Below are 12,895 nucleotides of genomic sequence, written 5' to 3' on the forward strand. Positions count from 1 at the left end.
GATTCATCACCACCGAGATACAACACCAGTCCGAGGTCCAGATCGCTACCATCACCACCACCGCCGAGATACAACGGCAGTCCGAGGCCCGCATCGGCCCCATCGTGTTTTCCAGAGGATAACCTACCACGACTCCCCACCATCATGGAGGTTCCTGAGAACGTACCATTCAGGCCCTGGGTCGATGGGGCTGATCCACCTTTGGTGACATCAAACCCTGAGCCGCCGCCAGGTCATGAGGAGGAGGAGGATGTGCAACCCCTCGACATCCAGAGCACCGATGAGGAGCCTCACCGTCTGCCTGACTGGGTGTTTTCAGAAGACAAAGTAGACCGTGTGAAAATGGGTCTTCTTCACTTGGTCAACATGGCGATCAAAGCTCACTTACCAACCATCTGCCACGGATGCAAGATCGATCACCCCAGTCAACGGCAACACGAATGTCTTTACGTAGCTGAAAATGAATTATTTTACGATTTTCACTTTACGGACATTATTCGCAGGGTTTTAACACCTAAACTGATTCCGGCTCTTCAAAGTTTTCTCAGTCTGCACGGCTTCCAGCCTCTGGACACTGAGATTCTGTTCACCATGGCTGTGACGCAGCTGCACGGATTCAGGGCTGTGATGCCCATTCACAAAGACATTTTTCCGGTGTACGATCGCCTGTCCAAAGCTGACCTGGACGCGCTGTCCGGGGTGGTGATGGAGTGAGCGAGCTGCGGAGGGGCTCTTCTACAACTTTATTATTATATTTGACGACAGTATGATTAGATTTTAGCTCTGACGGTAGCGTCATTAGATTTTAGTTCTGATTAGACTGTGTGATTTTATTCATTATATTTGACGACTGTTTTTAGTTCTGACTAGTGTTTAGATTATATTTGACGGCTGTTTTTTACGGTATGATTTTATTCATTATATTTGACGACTGCTGTTTTTTACAGTATGATTAGACTGTGTGATTATATTTGATGACTGTTGTTTTTACAGTATGATTAGATTGTGTGTACAATTTATGAAATAAAAAGAACTAATGAAAACAAATATGCATCATTTTTGCCAACCATTCATCAGAGATGGAGGAGGTGATGAAAAAGGTTTATTTTACACCAGAACATCAGGGTAGTTACGGTGGTGTGGAAAGGTTTAGAACCGGTTTACAACAAGATATTGGGGAGAAAGTTTCATCGGATAAGGCTCGCGATTTTCTCTCAGAACAAGACGCCTATACACTTCACAAACCTGCAAGAGTTCATTTTCCGAGAAATAAGGTTTTTGTCTCAGGGCCGCTAAAACAGTTTCAAGCTGACTTATGCGACATGCAGGCCTTGTCAAAATCAAACGACGGCTTCAATTACCTATTAACCGTCATAGATGTATTTTCAAAGAAAGCCTATGTACGAGCCCTGAAAAACAAATCGGGGAAAGATGTTACAGAAGCTTTTGCTTCAGTTTTGAAAGACAGCGGTGTCCCTAAAAAATTGCAAACGGATTCCGGTAAAGAATTTTTTAATAAGAAATTTGAAGCCCTCATGAAGAAACACGAAATTGTGCATTTTGCCACAGCCAGCAGCGTAAAGGCCAGCGTTGTGGAGAGATTTAACAGGACTCTAAAAGGTAGAATGTGGAGATATTTCACAGCCAAAAACACCCATCGCTACATAGATGTAATTCAAGATTTGGTGAAAGGTTATAATCATAGCTACCACACTTCTATCAAAATGGCCCCCTTTGAAGTTAACACGGAAAATCAATGGCAAGTGTTTCGCAACCTTTACGGGACCACCGCACCGAAGCCTGCAAAGAAAATGAAGTTTAACAGGGGTGACGTTGTGAGAATTTCCAAACTCAGAGGTGTTTTTGATAAAAAATATGAGCAGAGTTTCACGCACGAGCTGTTCACAGTAGACCAGTGTCTTCATCGAGCACCGCCGGTTTATAAACTCAAAGATTTTGATGGGGAAAAAATTGAAGGGTCATTTTATGAACCCGAATTGCAGAAAGTAAACTTATCGACCGAACGATCCTTCCACGTTGAAAAAATTTTAAAGCGCAGAACTTACAGAGGCCAGAAGCAAGTGTTTGTTAAATGGCTTGGATGGCCTCAAAAATTTTCCAGTTGGATTAAAGCCTCAGACCTGCACGACGTTTAAAAAACAGATACAATAAAAAAATGGATCTGAGACAAGAGGAGGGTTTTTATATCACATTGCCCTCTAACGCCAGTAACGAGGTGTTTAAAAATAACACGATTGCCAGTTACAGAACCGATCTAGCCCGTCACATCAATCTCAATGGCAGGTGGCAAGTGGGACTGTCTGAAATCACTTACGTACACTCGTGGTTTAATTTACCGAACGATCGTGCGTTTGTTGAATGGCGACGAGTGAAAGAACCTAAGAAAATCAACAGAGCTCCGATTACTCCCGGATATTATAAAGCTATCCAAACACTTAGAATGGAATGTGAGACTGCTATGAGAAAGATTGATCCTGATTTCTATCTCATTCACAGATTCCCCGACCCCATTCTCAAATATCAGATCGGTGATGAAATAGAATTTAGATTTTTAGCGCCTCTGGCCTATCTGTTAGGTTTCAACGCGGGTGAGTGGTTGACGCCTGAAGGTACTTCAGGCATCGATGAACCTATCAAATCGGCGCCTCACCCACCCGATTTAACAGGCGGTCTATATCAATTTTACTGCTACACGGATGTCGTGACCGAGCAGTTGGTCGGGGACGTCTTTGCGCCTTTATTACGTACGGTGAAAGTTGAAGGGACCTTCGGTCACACGGTCACTCATGTGTTTAATCCTGTGGATTACATCAGCGTTTCTACGAATCATATAGAAAGCATTCATATCGAAATAAAATCTGATCAGAATGAGCCGATTCACTTCTTATACGGAAAAACAACGGTGAGGCTTCATTTCAGGCCCGCACATCAGAGAAATACAATAATATAACGCTCGTGAAACAGGGCGAGAGAGTCAGTTACACTCGTACGTCTTGCAGACATGATTTATCACCTGCAGAGAAACGATCCCAACCGTTTTATCAATTATTACGTCACTCAGGCCGGTCATGGTTTACCAGGTTTTAGCGGTGTTCCTTGTATGTACGGACGTGGCTTTGGATCAATATTTTCAAGATTGTTTCGATTCATATCACCTTTTGTTAAAAAAGGATTTGCTCTGGCTAAACCGCATCTCAAAAAGGCCGCTACAGGAATCATGTCAGATGTGTTGACGAGAGCCGTCGGTAAAATCAATGACCCTAATGCCCAAGAGGGGTCAGGCCTCATGGTTCTGTCGAGGCGTGTTCGCAAAAGACCCCCCGGCAGGCGTTTAAAGACATCTACATCACGAAGCGACCGACGCATCAAACCTCCAGTTACAAAACGCAAGCAAAAGAGGAAGAAGTCTCGCCAGACGGGCTCTGATATTTTTTAATCATGTCACTGCTCCACAGCAAATCGTCAGAATGTACGCTGAGTGAACTGGATCTCTTCACCGTACCCATGACTCAGTTGTCTATCGAAGATAAGATCTACAGCGAAATTTTACCCATAGCGGCCCTGACGGACGGCGGGCCTGTAGAATTTTTTGTCCCCGGAGATGGAGAAAAATATTTGGATTTAAACGACACTCTTCTATTTTTGCGGGTGAAAATTACAAACGATGACGGCAGCCCGCTAGATGATGGTGCTGCCACCGGTCTGATTAATTACCCGTTAAACACGATTTTCTCACAATGTGACGTGGTTCTCGGCGATCGTCTGATTTCACAGTCCAGCGCCACGCACCCCTACAGAGCGATCATCGAAACCCTGCTGAACTTTTCTGAAGCGAGTTTGAATTCCCAATTCAGCGCGGGATTGTTCTTCAAAGACACCGCAGGCGCGCACGATTCCACCGTTGTAATTAACGGACGCAATTTAGGCCTTAATCAACGAGCGACTTTTACAGAAAACTCCAGAGAAGTGGATCTGATAGGACCCCTGCATTCTGATATATTTTTCTGTGAAAGACTTCTTTTAAATTCCGTCGATCTCAGAATTAAACTGACACGCGCGTGTGATGCGTTTTGTCTGATGGGGGCGCGTGATTCCACCTACAAGCTGAAACTCCTGGGTGCATCGCTTTTTGTGAAGAAAGTTAATATTTCACCCGCCGTACGTTTGGGTCACGAGTCTGCTTTACTAAAAGCAAACGCCATGTACCCGCTCTCACGCGTGACCGTCAAAACTTATTCCATTCCACAAAATTCGAGGATATGTAATCTGGAGAACCTCTTTCTCGGCGCCATTCCTAAATATATCGTTTTAGGATTAGTGGATCACGAAGCTTACACAGGACGTCGAGATCTTTCGCCTTTTAATTTTCGCCACATGAATGTGGAATATCTGGCGTTGTCCAGAGACGGAAAACAGATTCCATCGAAAGCCTTTCAACCTACTTTTTACCAGGGAACATCGGTCAGAGAATTTTATAATCTGTTTACAGCCACTTCAAGACAATTGAAAGATTTGCCTCTATCGATTAATAGGTTGGAATATCAACAGGGGTATACACTCTTTGCCTTTAATCTGAACACAGCGGATGACTCGGAGGCGCTTTCAACCGTTTCCACCGGCAACCTGAGGATGGAGATGCGCTTTGGAGAACCTCTGAGAGCCACGGCTACACTCATTGTGTATGCGTGTTACGACTCCATTCTGGAGATAAACTCAAAGAGAGAGGTATTGGTGGATTATTATTAATGGATAATCACGAATTGGACGGGATATTATCGAACCTGCTGGGAGATTATTTTGGTGGCGTGTACGCGTCTGATCAGCTGTCTACCGTCCCAAAAAACATTCGACTACCGGCCTACTTTGTGGTAAACACTCATCCTGTCCATTTACCCGGTGAACACTGGTTGGCGCTAGCTGTGGAACAAAATGGCCTCGGGACATTTTTTGACTCTTACGGTCTATCGCCTGAATTTAAATATTACCCTGAAAACATCCTGAATTTTCTAACAGAACGTTGTTCACGAATACAATATCAGGATCGTCAGCTACAGAGTTTTGCATCCGACCGTTGTGGCCAGCATTGTGTTTTTTTCCTGTGTCATAAGGCTTGTGGACTTTCTCTGAAACAAATTATGTCTAAATATCATAAAAATGTAGATAAAAATGATGCTATGGTTTATCATTTTGTTAAAAAATTTTCAAATTGCATCAAACGTCATGATGTTTACTACACACAGGTGAATTGTACTCTTGAAATGTTTAAAGAATGTCACGGACTGTGAAATTTGTTTTGAATAAAGTTTTATTGAACAAACAAGAGAGTTAAGGTGTAAAGCTGATCCATTTCTTCAAAGTGGGGACATCGCTCCAGCTTGGTGATAAAATGATATTTCTCCTCGGTTTTTTCTTTTTTTTCTTCAAAACGTCTTCAGAATCCGGAAGTACAACCCCTCCGTTCCTGAGTTGCGTAATCTGACGTTTCGCTAGCGGATTGGACACGATAGATAAGGGTACATTTTTTTCTACTAGAGTTTTTAGGAAAGGAGTCCAACCCGTCGGTTCTGATTGTGTATGTTTTTTTAACGGGTTGCTGATGCTTTTAATCAAGTCAAGGATGTGTGATCCTTTCTGCACATCGCCTTTATATTTAAATTCCCCCGTCGGAGTCCAGTTTAATCGTGTCATTTTCAGCAGGTACTCGGCGTTTTTTCTTCCGCGTACAGGAAGATTCTGTAGCGTTTCATTAATGAGTGTGTCAGCCGCTGTTTCTACAGCTGACGTAGGCTCAGCCGTCACAGTGGGCGGTTCAGTGGGAGGTGCACTTTCGTGTAGACCGGCTCTCATCAACTTCAGATAACGCTGTAACAGCGCATTGTATTTTTTAATTTTCTCATACGGCGTTAATCCCGTCTCCTGCATAATTAATTTCATTTCAGAGTCAAGATTCTCTTCAGCCACGTCCCGTATCGTAGGTTTAACAAGCTGACGTAATTGTTGGGGGGTCACCATAAACATTTTTTGAGAAGCCATCGTTTATTTCCTTATTAAGCCACCTATCAGTTCGCCGATCAGAGGCGCAGCGGCTGCTAAGAGTATGGGTAGAAATCCGCCTTTCTGACCGACTAAAAGCTTCTTTTTTTTAAAAAGGCTAGTTTTGTTATGAGTCAACTGTCTGAGCAATTCTTTGCTTTTAGACAACTTTCGAAATTGTCGCGGCGATAGACGTATATTTCCTTTGATCACGTTTAAAGCTATTTCGCATAAAGCCTTCAGAACGTCATCGGAGCACCCTTTTAAAAACTCCTGACGTTTGCGAGGTTTCATACGTGACAAAGCACGTAGAATCTTGGCGTTGCGTTTTATACGGGCTGACATGGCTCTGTTTTAGACAAATACACCGCGGTGAGTTGATCCGGAAGTAAACCCGTACGGAGACGGAAAGAGTCTGGCGTTTCCGCTTTTAAATCCACAATTAAATAACCGTACGGTTCTGACGTAGCGTCTTGAAAACTCTCCATGAAATATCTTTTTTGGTTAGGATATATTTGATTTGCTAAAACATTAATTTGCAATTTGTCTCGAGGGTTTTTAAACAAAATCAAATAATTGGTGTTTAAGCTGATGGAACGACTATGTTTTCCTTGATGAAAAACATTTTGAGTGATTAAAATGACGCTCATATTTCTGTGATGTCTCAGCTGGGTAAATAATTTTAGCACTCCAGGATGGCTGGACGTTTGAGACATCATGTCATCCAAGATCACCAAGTGGTTTTGACCCGATGGAAATAAATCATCATCCTCGAATGAAAGCGGGAGACCTTGAACGAATCGAATACTTTTATTACAAAGATCATCATACATAGGTTGATAAGATGTAAAAAACCACACAATGTTTTTTGGCATTTCAGTTAAACATTGCATACAATTTTCCAAAATACTTTTTACAAAAAAGGTTTTTCCACAGCCTGACGGACCAGCAATTTGTACACTGAATGGAGACTTTAGTCTAGCGTCAAAATCAGTTTCCATTTTTAATACCCAAATGGTTCTGTACAGCCGTCAGCAAATAACCTCCGCTTATCAAAAATCACACGAAACCTTTTCACAAATGAAACATTCGCGATAGTGAGACCTTTTTTATCCCTCTTGATGACATCCTGTTGAGTTTGCAAAAATCTTCCCCTTTCTCCAGCCACGTACCCCTCAACCAGCAGCGCTAAGCTGTCAAAATTGATGTGATCAGATGAAATGAATGACTGTGTGATACCCTTAGCCTTTATCACCACCTGCTGGCGGTCCCGGGTTTTGTAAGCATACGTTTTTGGACCGGCTGATGAAAATTCCGTGATGGAATCACCTCCAAGTTCGTCAGTTAGATCCCCCAGCAGCGGTCCTGTTGGTAAAACACACTCATTCTCTTTGACAGAATAAATTATAGAATCTGTATCGTAATAAATGACGCGATTTCCCAGTTTGTTCAACGCATTTAATAATTTCAATCTGGCATAAGTTGTGGTGAATGCAGCTATAAAAATGTTGTTGCTTCTGCCAGGAGTCGTTAGGCATTTTTCTGCCAAACTGTGTTGCACCAGAACAGCTCCTGAAGTGAGAAAACTGAAGAATTTAACATTGTATCTCCCTGAAAACAGAATGTCAAAAAATTCATCAGGTTTTTGAACAAATGTGGTTTGTACAAGATCATCTCTTTGGCCAAACTTTCCCCAGAGTGAATTGAGACATAATTTTGAAATGGCACGCTTAGCAGGATTGTGCTGAATCTTGGACGCATCTAATAGTATTCCCTGACGAAGTTGGTAGTCCTGAATGTATTTTCTTTTCGACTCATCATCAATCAATCCTTCAGGAAAACCAGACGCTTGTTGTTTCTGCTTCAAAAACGTGTTAATGTAACCCGCGAACACATCTTTACTGCTTTTCTCAAAATCCCAGACTTCAATCATTTTCACCAGACTGTAACCTGAATCCAAAGCGTAATTGAGCTCTACACTCACCCAAACGCCCGTCAAAGCACGTTGAGACGCGCTGTGTGAACAAGAATCAGATTGATTATTCATTTCAGCGCATGTGCGACACAGTGTAAAAACGAGTTTACCTTTGGATGTTTTAAAAGGCAGAACAGGGAAAAACAGTTTTCTGGGTGGCAAAACGACAGCTTTAATCAAGCCAAAATAGTGACTCGGATCTCTGAAATTTTTAACATGAATTTTGGGATGGCCTATGGGGTAAGCCTGTGTGGCATTTACATAAGGGTACAGGCTCGTAAAATCCACATAGTGGATTTTTTCACCGCTCTGAGCAGAATGCCTCAGCCGAACCGGACAAGTTCTGCCACCATACAGGGCTTCACGAGGTAAAAGAGGAGCGGGCGGGGGGTCAAATCTTGAGACAAACTGTTTCACGTCCGGATCAGTTTTTACCATCTCCTGCCAATCATGTTCCCAAATGACATTCATTTTTAATCGATGCACAGTTTCCAACGACTGAAGCTTTTCGACGGTTTTGTCATAAATTTCACCAAAAGTGATTTTTCTCAGAGGACATATGGATGACTGTAAGAAACATTTTGGACAGCCGTGGAAAAAACAACCCATATACTCAAACCCTTGTTCGACGCCTGAAATCACAGCATATCCGTCGAGATAAAAATCTCCCACTTTATACTCCCCCAAAGGCGTTAAAGCGTGTTGAATGTCTACATTTTGACTGTGTGAAACCCATTCCAACCACACGATGCTTGAACTTGAAAATGGTTTTTGTTGCGGTCGATAACCGAGCGGACAAGGAATGGCCAATGTGTCTGGTTTTAGGAATTTTGATCTAAACACGCGCATGCAAGCTGAAGCGATCGTGACAGATTTCAGCGGGTCGATACCTGTTTCATTAAAAAACTCCTCTCTGAAAATACCGCATGCTTTACGCAGAATTTCCACATCGTTTCTACAATAAAACACGGCCTCCTTTCTGAAATCAAACAACTGCTGTTTAGACACATCGGTGTACCATTCTAAAAATATTTTTTTATGCTCCGGAGACATTTGTTCAAACCCATAATGGCTGACATCTGGGTAAGGTCCTTTATAATTCAGATGTTCAAGCGATGAAAATCTGTGAGGAAAATAACCTTTAGTTTTATCTGTAAAGCCCAAAGCAGCTGGAAGGTTGGCTAATTTCATCATGAGAAAACTTAAGGAATCAATGAATCTCAACCCGAAATCTGGATCGTGAAAACTCAGGATTTTACAGCCTTGCATGAGTATATTTTTGGGAACAATTTTTAATTGACACATAGCGCTCAGAATTATATAAGCATCAAATCCACGCGCATTGTGTGCAACAAATGTATAATTGCTGAATTTAGGACGACGCATCTGCATAATAAAATCTTTAATGCAATCTAAACCAAATTTCTCCCAAACGTCGCCTGAATCGGATTTTGCACAGATTAAAAAAGGTGTATGCACACCGTTCTGATCCGTAAACGTTTCAGTGTCGTAATAAATAACCTTTTCCGTTAAACCGTCATCTTTTTTTTCAAGCTGAATAAAACAGCGATGATCGTCCGTGACCACCGACTGTTTGCAAACGATGCATTTGGTCGCTGAGCAAACGTGCTGTGAACCATTTCCACCCATGGCGATGTAATAAGTTTGTTTACAAATGGTGCATTTTTTAAACATTTCGCAAGGAGAAACTAACCTGTTTGCTTGAGGCCTGAAAACAGGTGTTTTGTGAGTTTGAAAACATATTACATTTTGGCATATTCGATTACAATCAGAACATGTGATGAGAGACGTTTCTGTTCGTTTGCATAAATCGGTATTACACACGCGACAGAACCATTTACAATGATGTCCGTTTATGTTATTATAAGCGGAAAAGCACCATGAACAAAAATATTTGGCTCCTAAGAAACCTTTAATATTTTTTATGCCGTAATAATGTTGATTGAGTAGCAAAATGAACAACGGATTTGTTCGATCGCTAAAATCTGTTTCAAATTTAGAAATGATTCTGTCGGATCTGTAAAAAATGATTATTTTTCTTTGAACAATATTTTCAAATTGAATCACGTCGCTAAATGAAACGGTTGATTGCTCCTGAAGCCCTGCCTGTTGATGAATATTTTTAGCCACATTCAATAATTCTGTATCTCTCGCTGAGGGATTTAACAGGCCGGCTATGCTTAGCGCAAAACACAACGGCTGATTGGCCTCTGGAGGGCAAATGAGATGGTTTCGTTTTTTATTGACTAATTCGTGATCCAGAATGGTTTCGATTTTTCGTTTTCCGCCGCCGGACGGGTTATTTATCACTTGCAGTCTGAAATTAAATTCGTTGTCGGCCTCTAATGCTTCATTTGATTGGACTAACAGATCCAGTAAATACTGAAGCTGATTTAACATATTTGATCCGTCATAATTAAAATTAACGTGGTGCGTCGTGTGTAAAGTATTAATTTCAAACTGGACTCTATCGTTGGGACGCGCAATCTGGCTTCCTCTTTCAGCAAACCTGTTTAATATTTCCATCAGATTAATATAAAACTCGGCTGGGTCGTTGATTGCTTGAAAAGACACTCTCTCTCTAATTTCACGCTGGTTAAAAGCTGCGTTTACGCTCCCTCCGATCTGCCGGTGTTCTATTTGTCTCAATATTTCGTTTATTGCTTCTGATGAAGGCTCATCTGAATTTGCTAGAATTTGATCGATCTCGTTTACGCGCTGCTGGTGTTCTATTTGTCTCAAAATTTCGTTTATTGCTTCTGATGAAGGCGAATCTGAATTTGCTAGAATTTGATCAACCTCGTTTACGTGCTGCTGGTGTTCTATTTGTCTCAATATTTCGTTTATTGCTTCTGATGAAGGCGAATCTGAATTTGCTAGAATTTGATCGACCTCGTTTGAAACGGCTTGGGATGCTAAGATCTCACTATCTGAAGCTAATTCATCTACTTCACTCAGTCCGCTTAAATCAAACCAGTCATTTAACACCAAATTATCGGCCTCATCTGAGGGATTTTGGCTGGCTAAAATTCGATCTAACAAATCTACATTTAATTCACCATCTACTTCAATCAAATCTGAAAGGTCGTCAAACCAATTTTCACTCATGATACAAAAGACATTAATAACCTACTAAAAATGAAGAAAAAATCTGCGTCCTCCTTTTACAGAGCCAGCACTTGTTGGACCACTTCGACCAGGCCTGAGTTGACCTGCAGCAATAAGTAGGCCATTTTCATCCTGTTTAATCTCTGAAGTGGTGAAAGACGGATGTTTTTCTTTTTCTTCAGTCGTTTTTCTGATGAAAAAAATAAATAAAAATAAATAAAATGAACGAGCTTTTAATAAATTATATATAAAATTTAACTTACTCTGTACAGGTGCAGGAGGTGGTGCGTTCTCTTCCTCTTCATCTGAAAGGATAAAAACATCTTTTTTACTTCAAATTTAATATACTATGCGGAGCTTTTTGTGAAACAGCTTACCGGCTGGCTGCTCAGGACCACGTTCAGCGGTTTCAGAGTCGCTGTCGGATTGTTCTGAAAGAATAAAAATAATGAAAAAATATGAACGAATCATCTTTGAAGTAAATAACCACCTTTTTATAAATCTCTTACCCTGTGCAGGAGAAGGGGGAGGAGGAGGAGGAGGAGGAGGAGATGGAGGAGGTGTGGGCGGAGATATTGAAGCGGCAGTCGAATGTTGTTCTGAAAGGATAAAAAAACAACGGTAAATGTGTACGAGTCATCTTTGACTTATTAATCAGTTGTTTTTTTATCGTTACCATCCGTCCGCGCATGAGAAGGGGCTGGAGGTGGTGGGGGCTGAGATATTGGGGGTGCGTAGGCCGTCGGACGTTGCTCTGAAGAATAAAAACGATAAATATGAACGACACATCTCTGACTTATTAATCGCTATTTTGTAATCACTTACCAGCTTCGAGGATCGTCTGCGGCGTGACGGTCCTGTAACGAACAGCTTTCACGCTCGCATTCCCGTGTGATCTGACGGTATGGCTGGGCTGATACGAATGTAAGACGGTTCGGCTGGTGGATGGAGGCGTGGTTGGGTAAAAGTTATCACTTCCGGGGTAAGGTTGAACCCCCTCCTTTTCTGTAAAATGAGATATTTCTCAGTTGAAGAAAAGAACGTTACGTATATATTTATAAAATCCACTCACTCAGATTCTCGACCGCGCGATTAATTTTAGACAAATCATCCAGGGGGACCGGTACCGGAGTTTTACAAGTTAATTCCTCAATAGGAATTTCTTCCCACTCGCCGTCCGATATGACAATAGCGTCTGAAAATAAAGATGTTAAACCAGAAAGAGAAAAAAAAAGATTTGCGTCTTGAGTTAAAAACTTACCCGTCATCTTAGCTTGTTACACCTCAAATCACGACTCCGAAAATGCGCTTTTACATTTTATACAGCTGTTTAAAAAAATCATGAATAGAAAACGGTTGCGATTGGTCGAAAAAAAAATGTTTATAAACAATACAGAGTCATTTGCTTTGTTGTATAGGTAGACAAATGTATGAATGGTTGTTTAGAGTTGTGTGTGTGTGTGTGTGTGTGTGTGTGTGTGTGTGTGTGTGTGTGTGTGTGTGTGTGTGTGTGTGTGTGTGTGTGCTCGTATCCATTGCTTCGTCAAAACTCCCTGGAGCAGAAATAAAAAAACCTTTACGATCCAAAAAATAATACCGGACATTTCTTCCTGAAATCTCATCATGTCTCAATTCGAACGTTGTTTTTAGCAGAGGAAGGCTATATTCAAAACACGTATCCATCGCTTCTTCTTCTTATTCTTATTCTTCGCTCATGTTTTGGTTAAAATGTAGCAG

At 41.5% G+C, this 12,895-nt stretch overlaps 1 protein-coding gene across 1 annotated transcript; it reads right to left on the reverse strand.

The window, feature by feature from the left end:
* Nucleotides 1-11,214: 11,214 nt before the first annotated feature.
* On the reverse strand, nt 11,215-12,605 carry LOC129155808 (uncharacterized). Its single transcript, XM_054735551.2, has 7 exons — nt 12,231-12,605; nt 11,984-12,163; nt 11,835-11,912; nt 11,668-11,757; nt 11,536-11,589; nt 11,422-11,463; nt 11,215-11,348 (listed from the first exon to the last, which is right to left on the reverse strand). Exons 1-7 carry the CDS (start codon nt 12,424-12,426, stop codon nt 11,215-11,217), a joined length of 774 nt encoding a protein of 257 aa, XP_054591526.1. The 5' UTR covers nt 12,427-12,605.
* Nucleotides 12,606-12,895: the final 290 nt, after the last annotated feature.

The sequence above is a fragment of the Nothobranchius furzeri genome, chromosome 3, assembly GCF_043380555.1.
Source record: "Nothobranchius furzeri strain GRZ-AD chromosome 3, NfurGRZ-RIMD1, whole genome shotgun sequence".
NCBI lineage: Eukaryota > Metazoa > Chordata > Actinopteri > Cyprinodontiformes > Nothobranchiidae > Nothobranchius > Nothobranchius furzeri.

What these genes read in the sequence shown, in the direction of transcription:
- LOC129155808 (XM_054735551.2), bottom strand. Translation starts at nt 12,426, where the DNA reads ATGACGGGTAAGTTTTTAACTCAAGACGCAAATCTTTTTTTTTCTCTT. An exon ending in TCCCCCTTCTCCTGCACAGG is followed by an intron (nt 11,590 to 11,667) that starts GTAAGAGATTTA and finishes TTATTCTTTCAG; the next exon opens with AACAATCCGACAGCGACTCT. An exon ending in ACCTCCTGCACCTGTACAGA is followed by an intron (nt 11,349 to 11,421) that starts GTAAGTTAAATT and finishes TTTTTTCATCAG; the next exon opens with AAAAACGACTGAAGAAAAAG.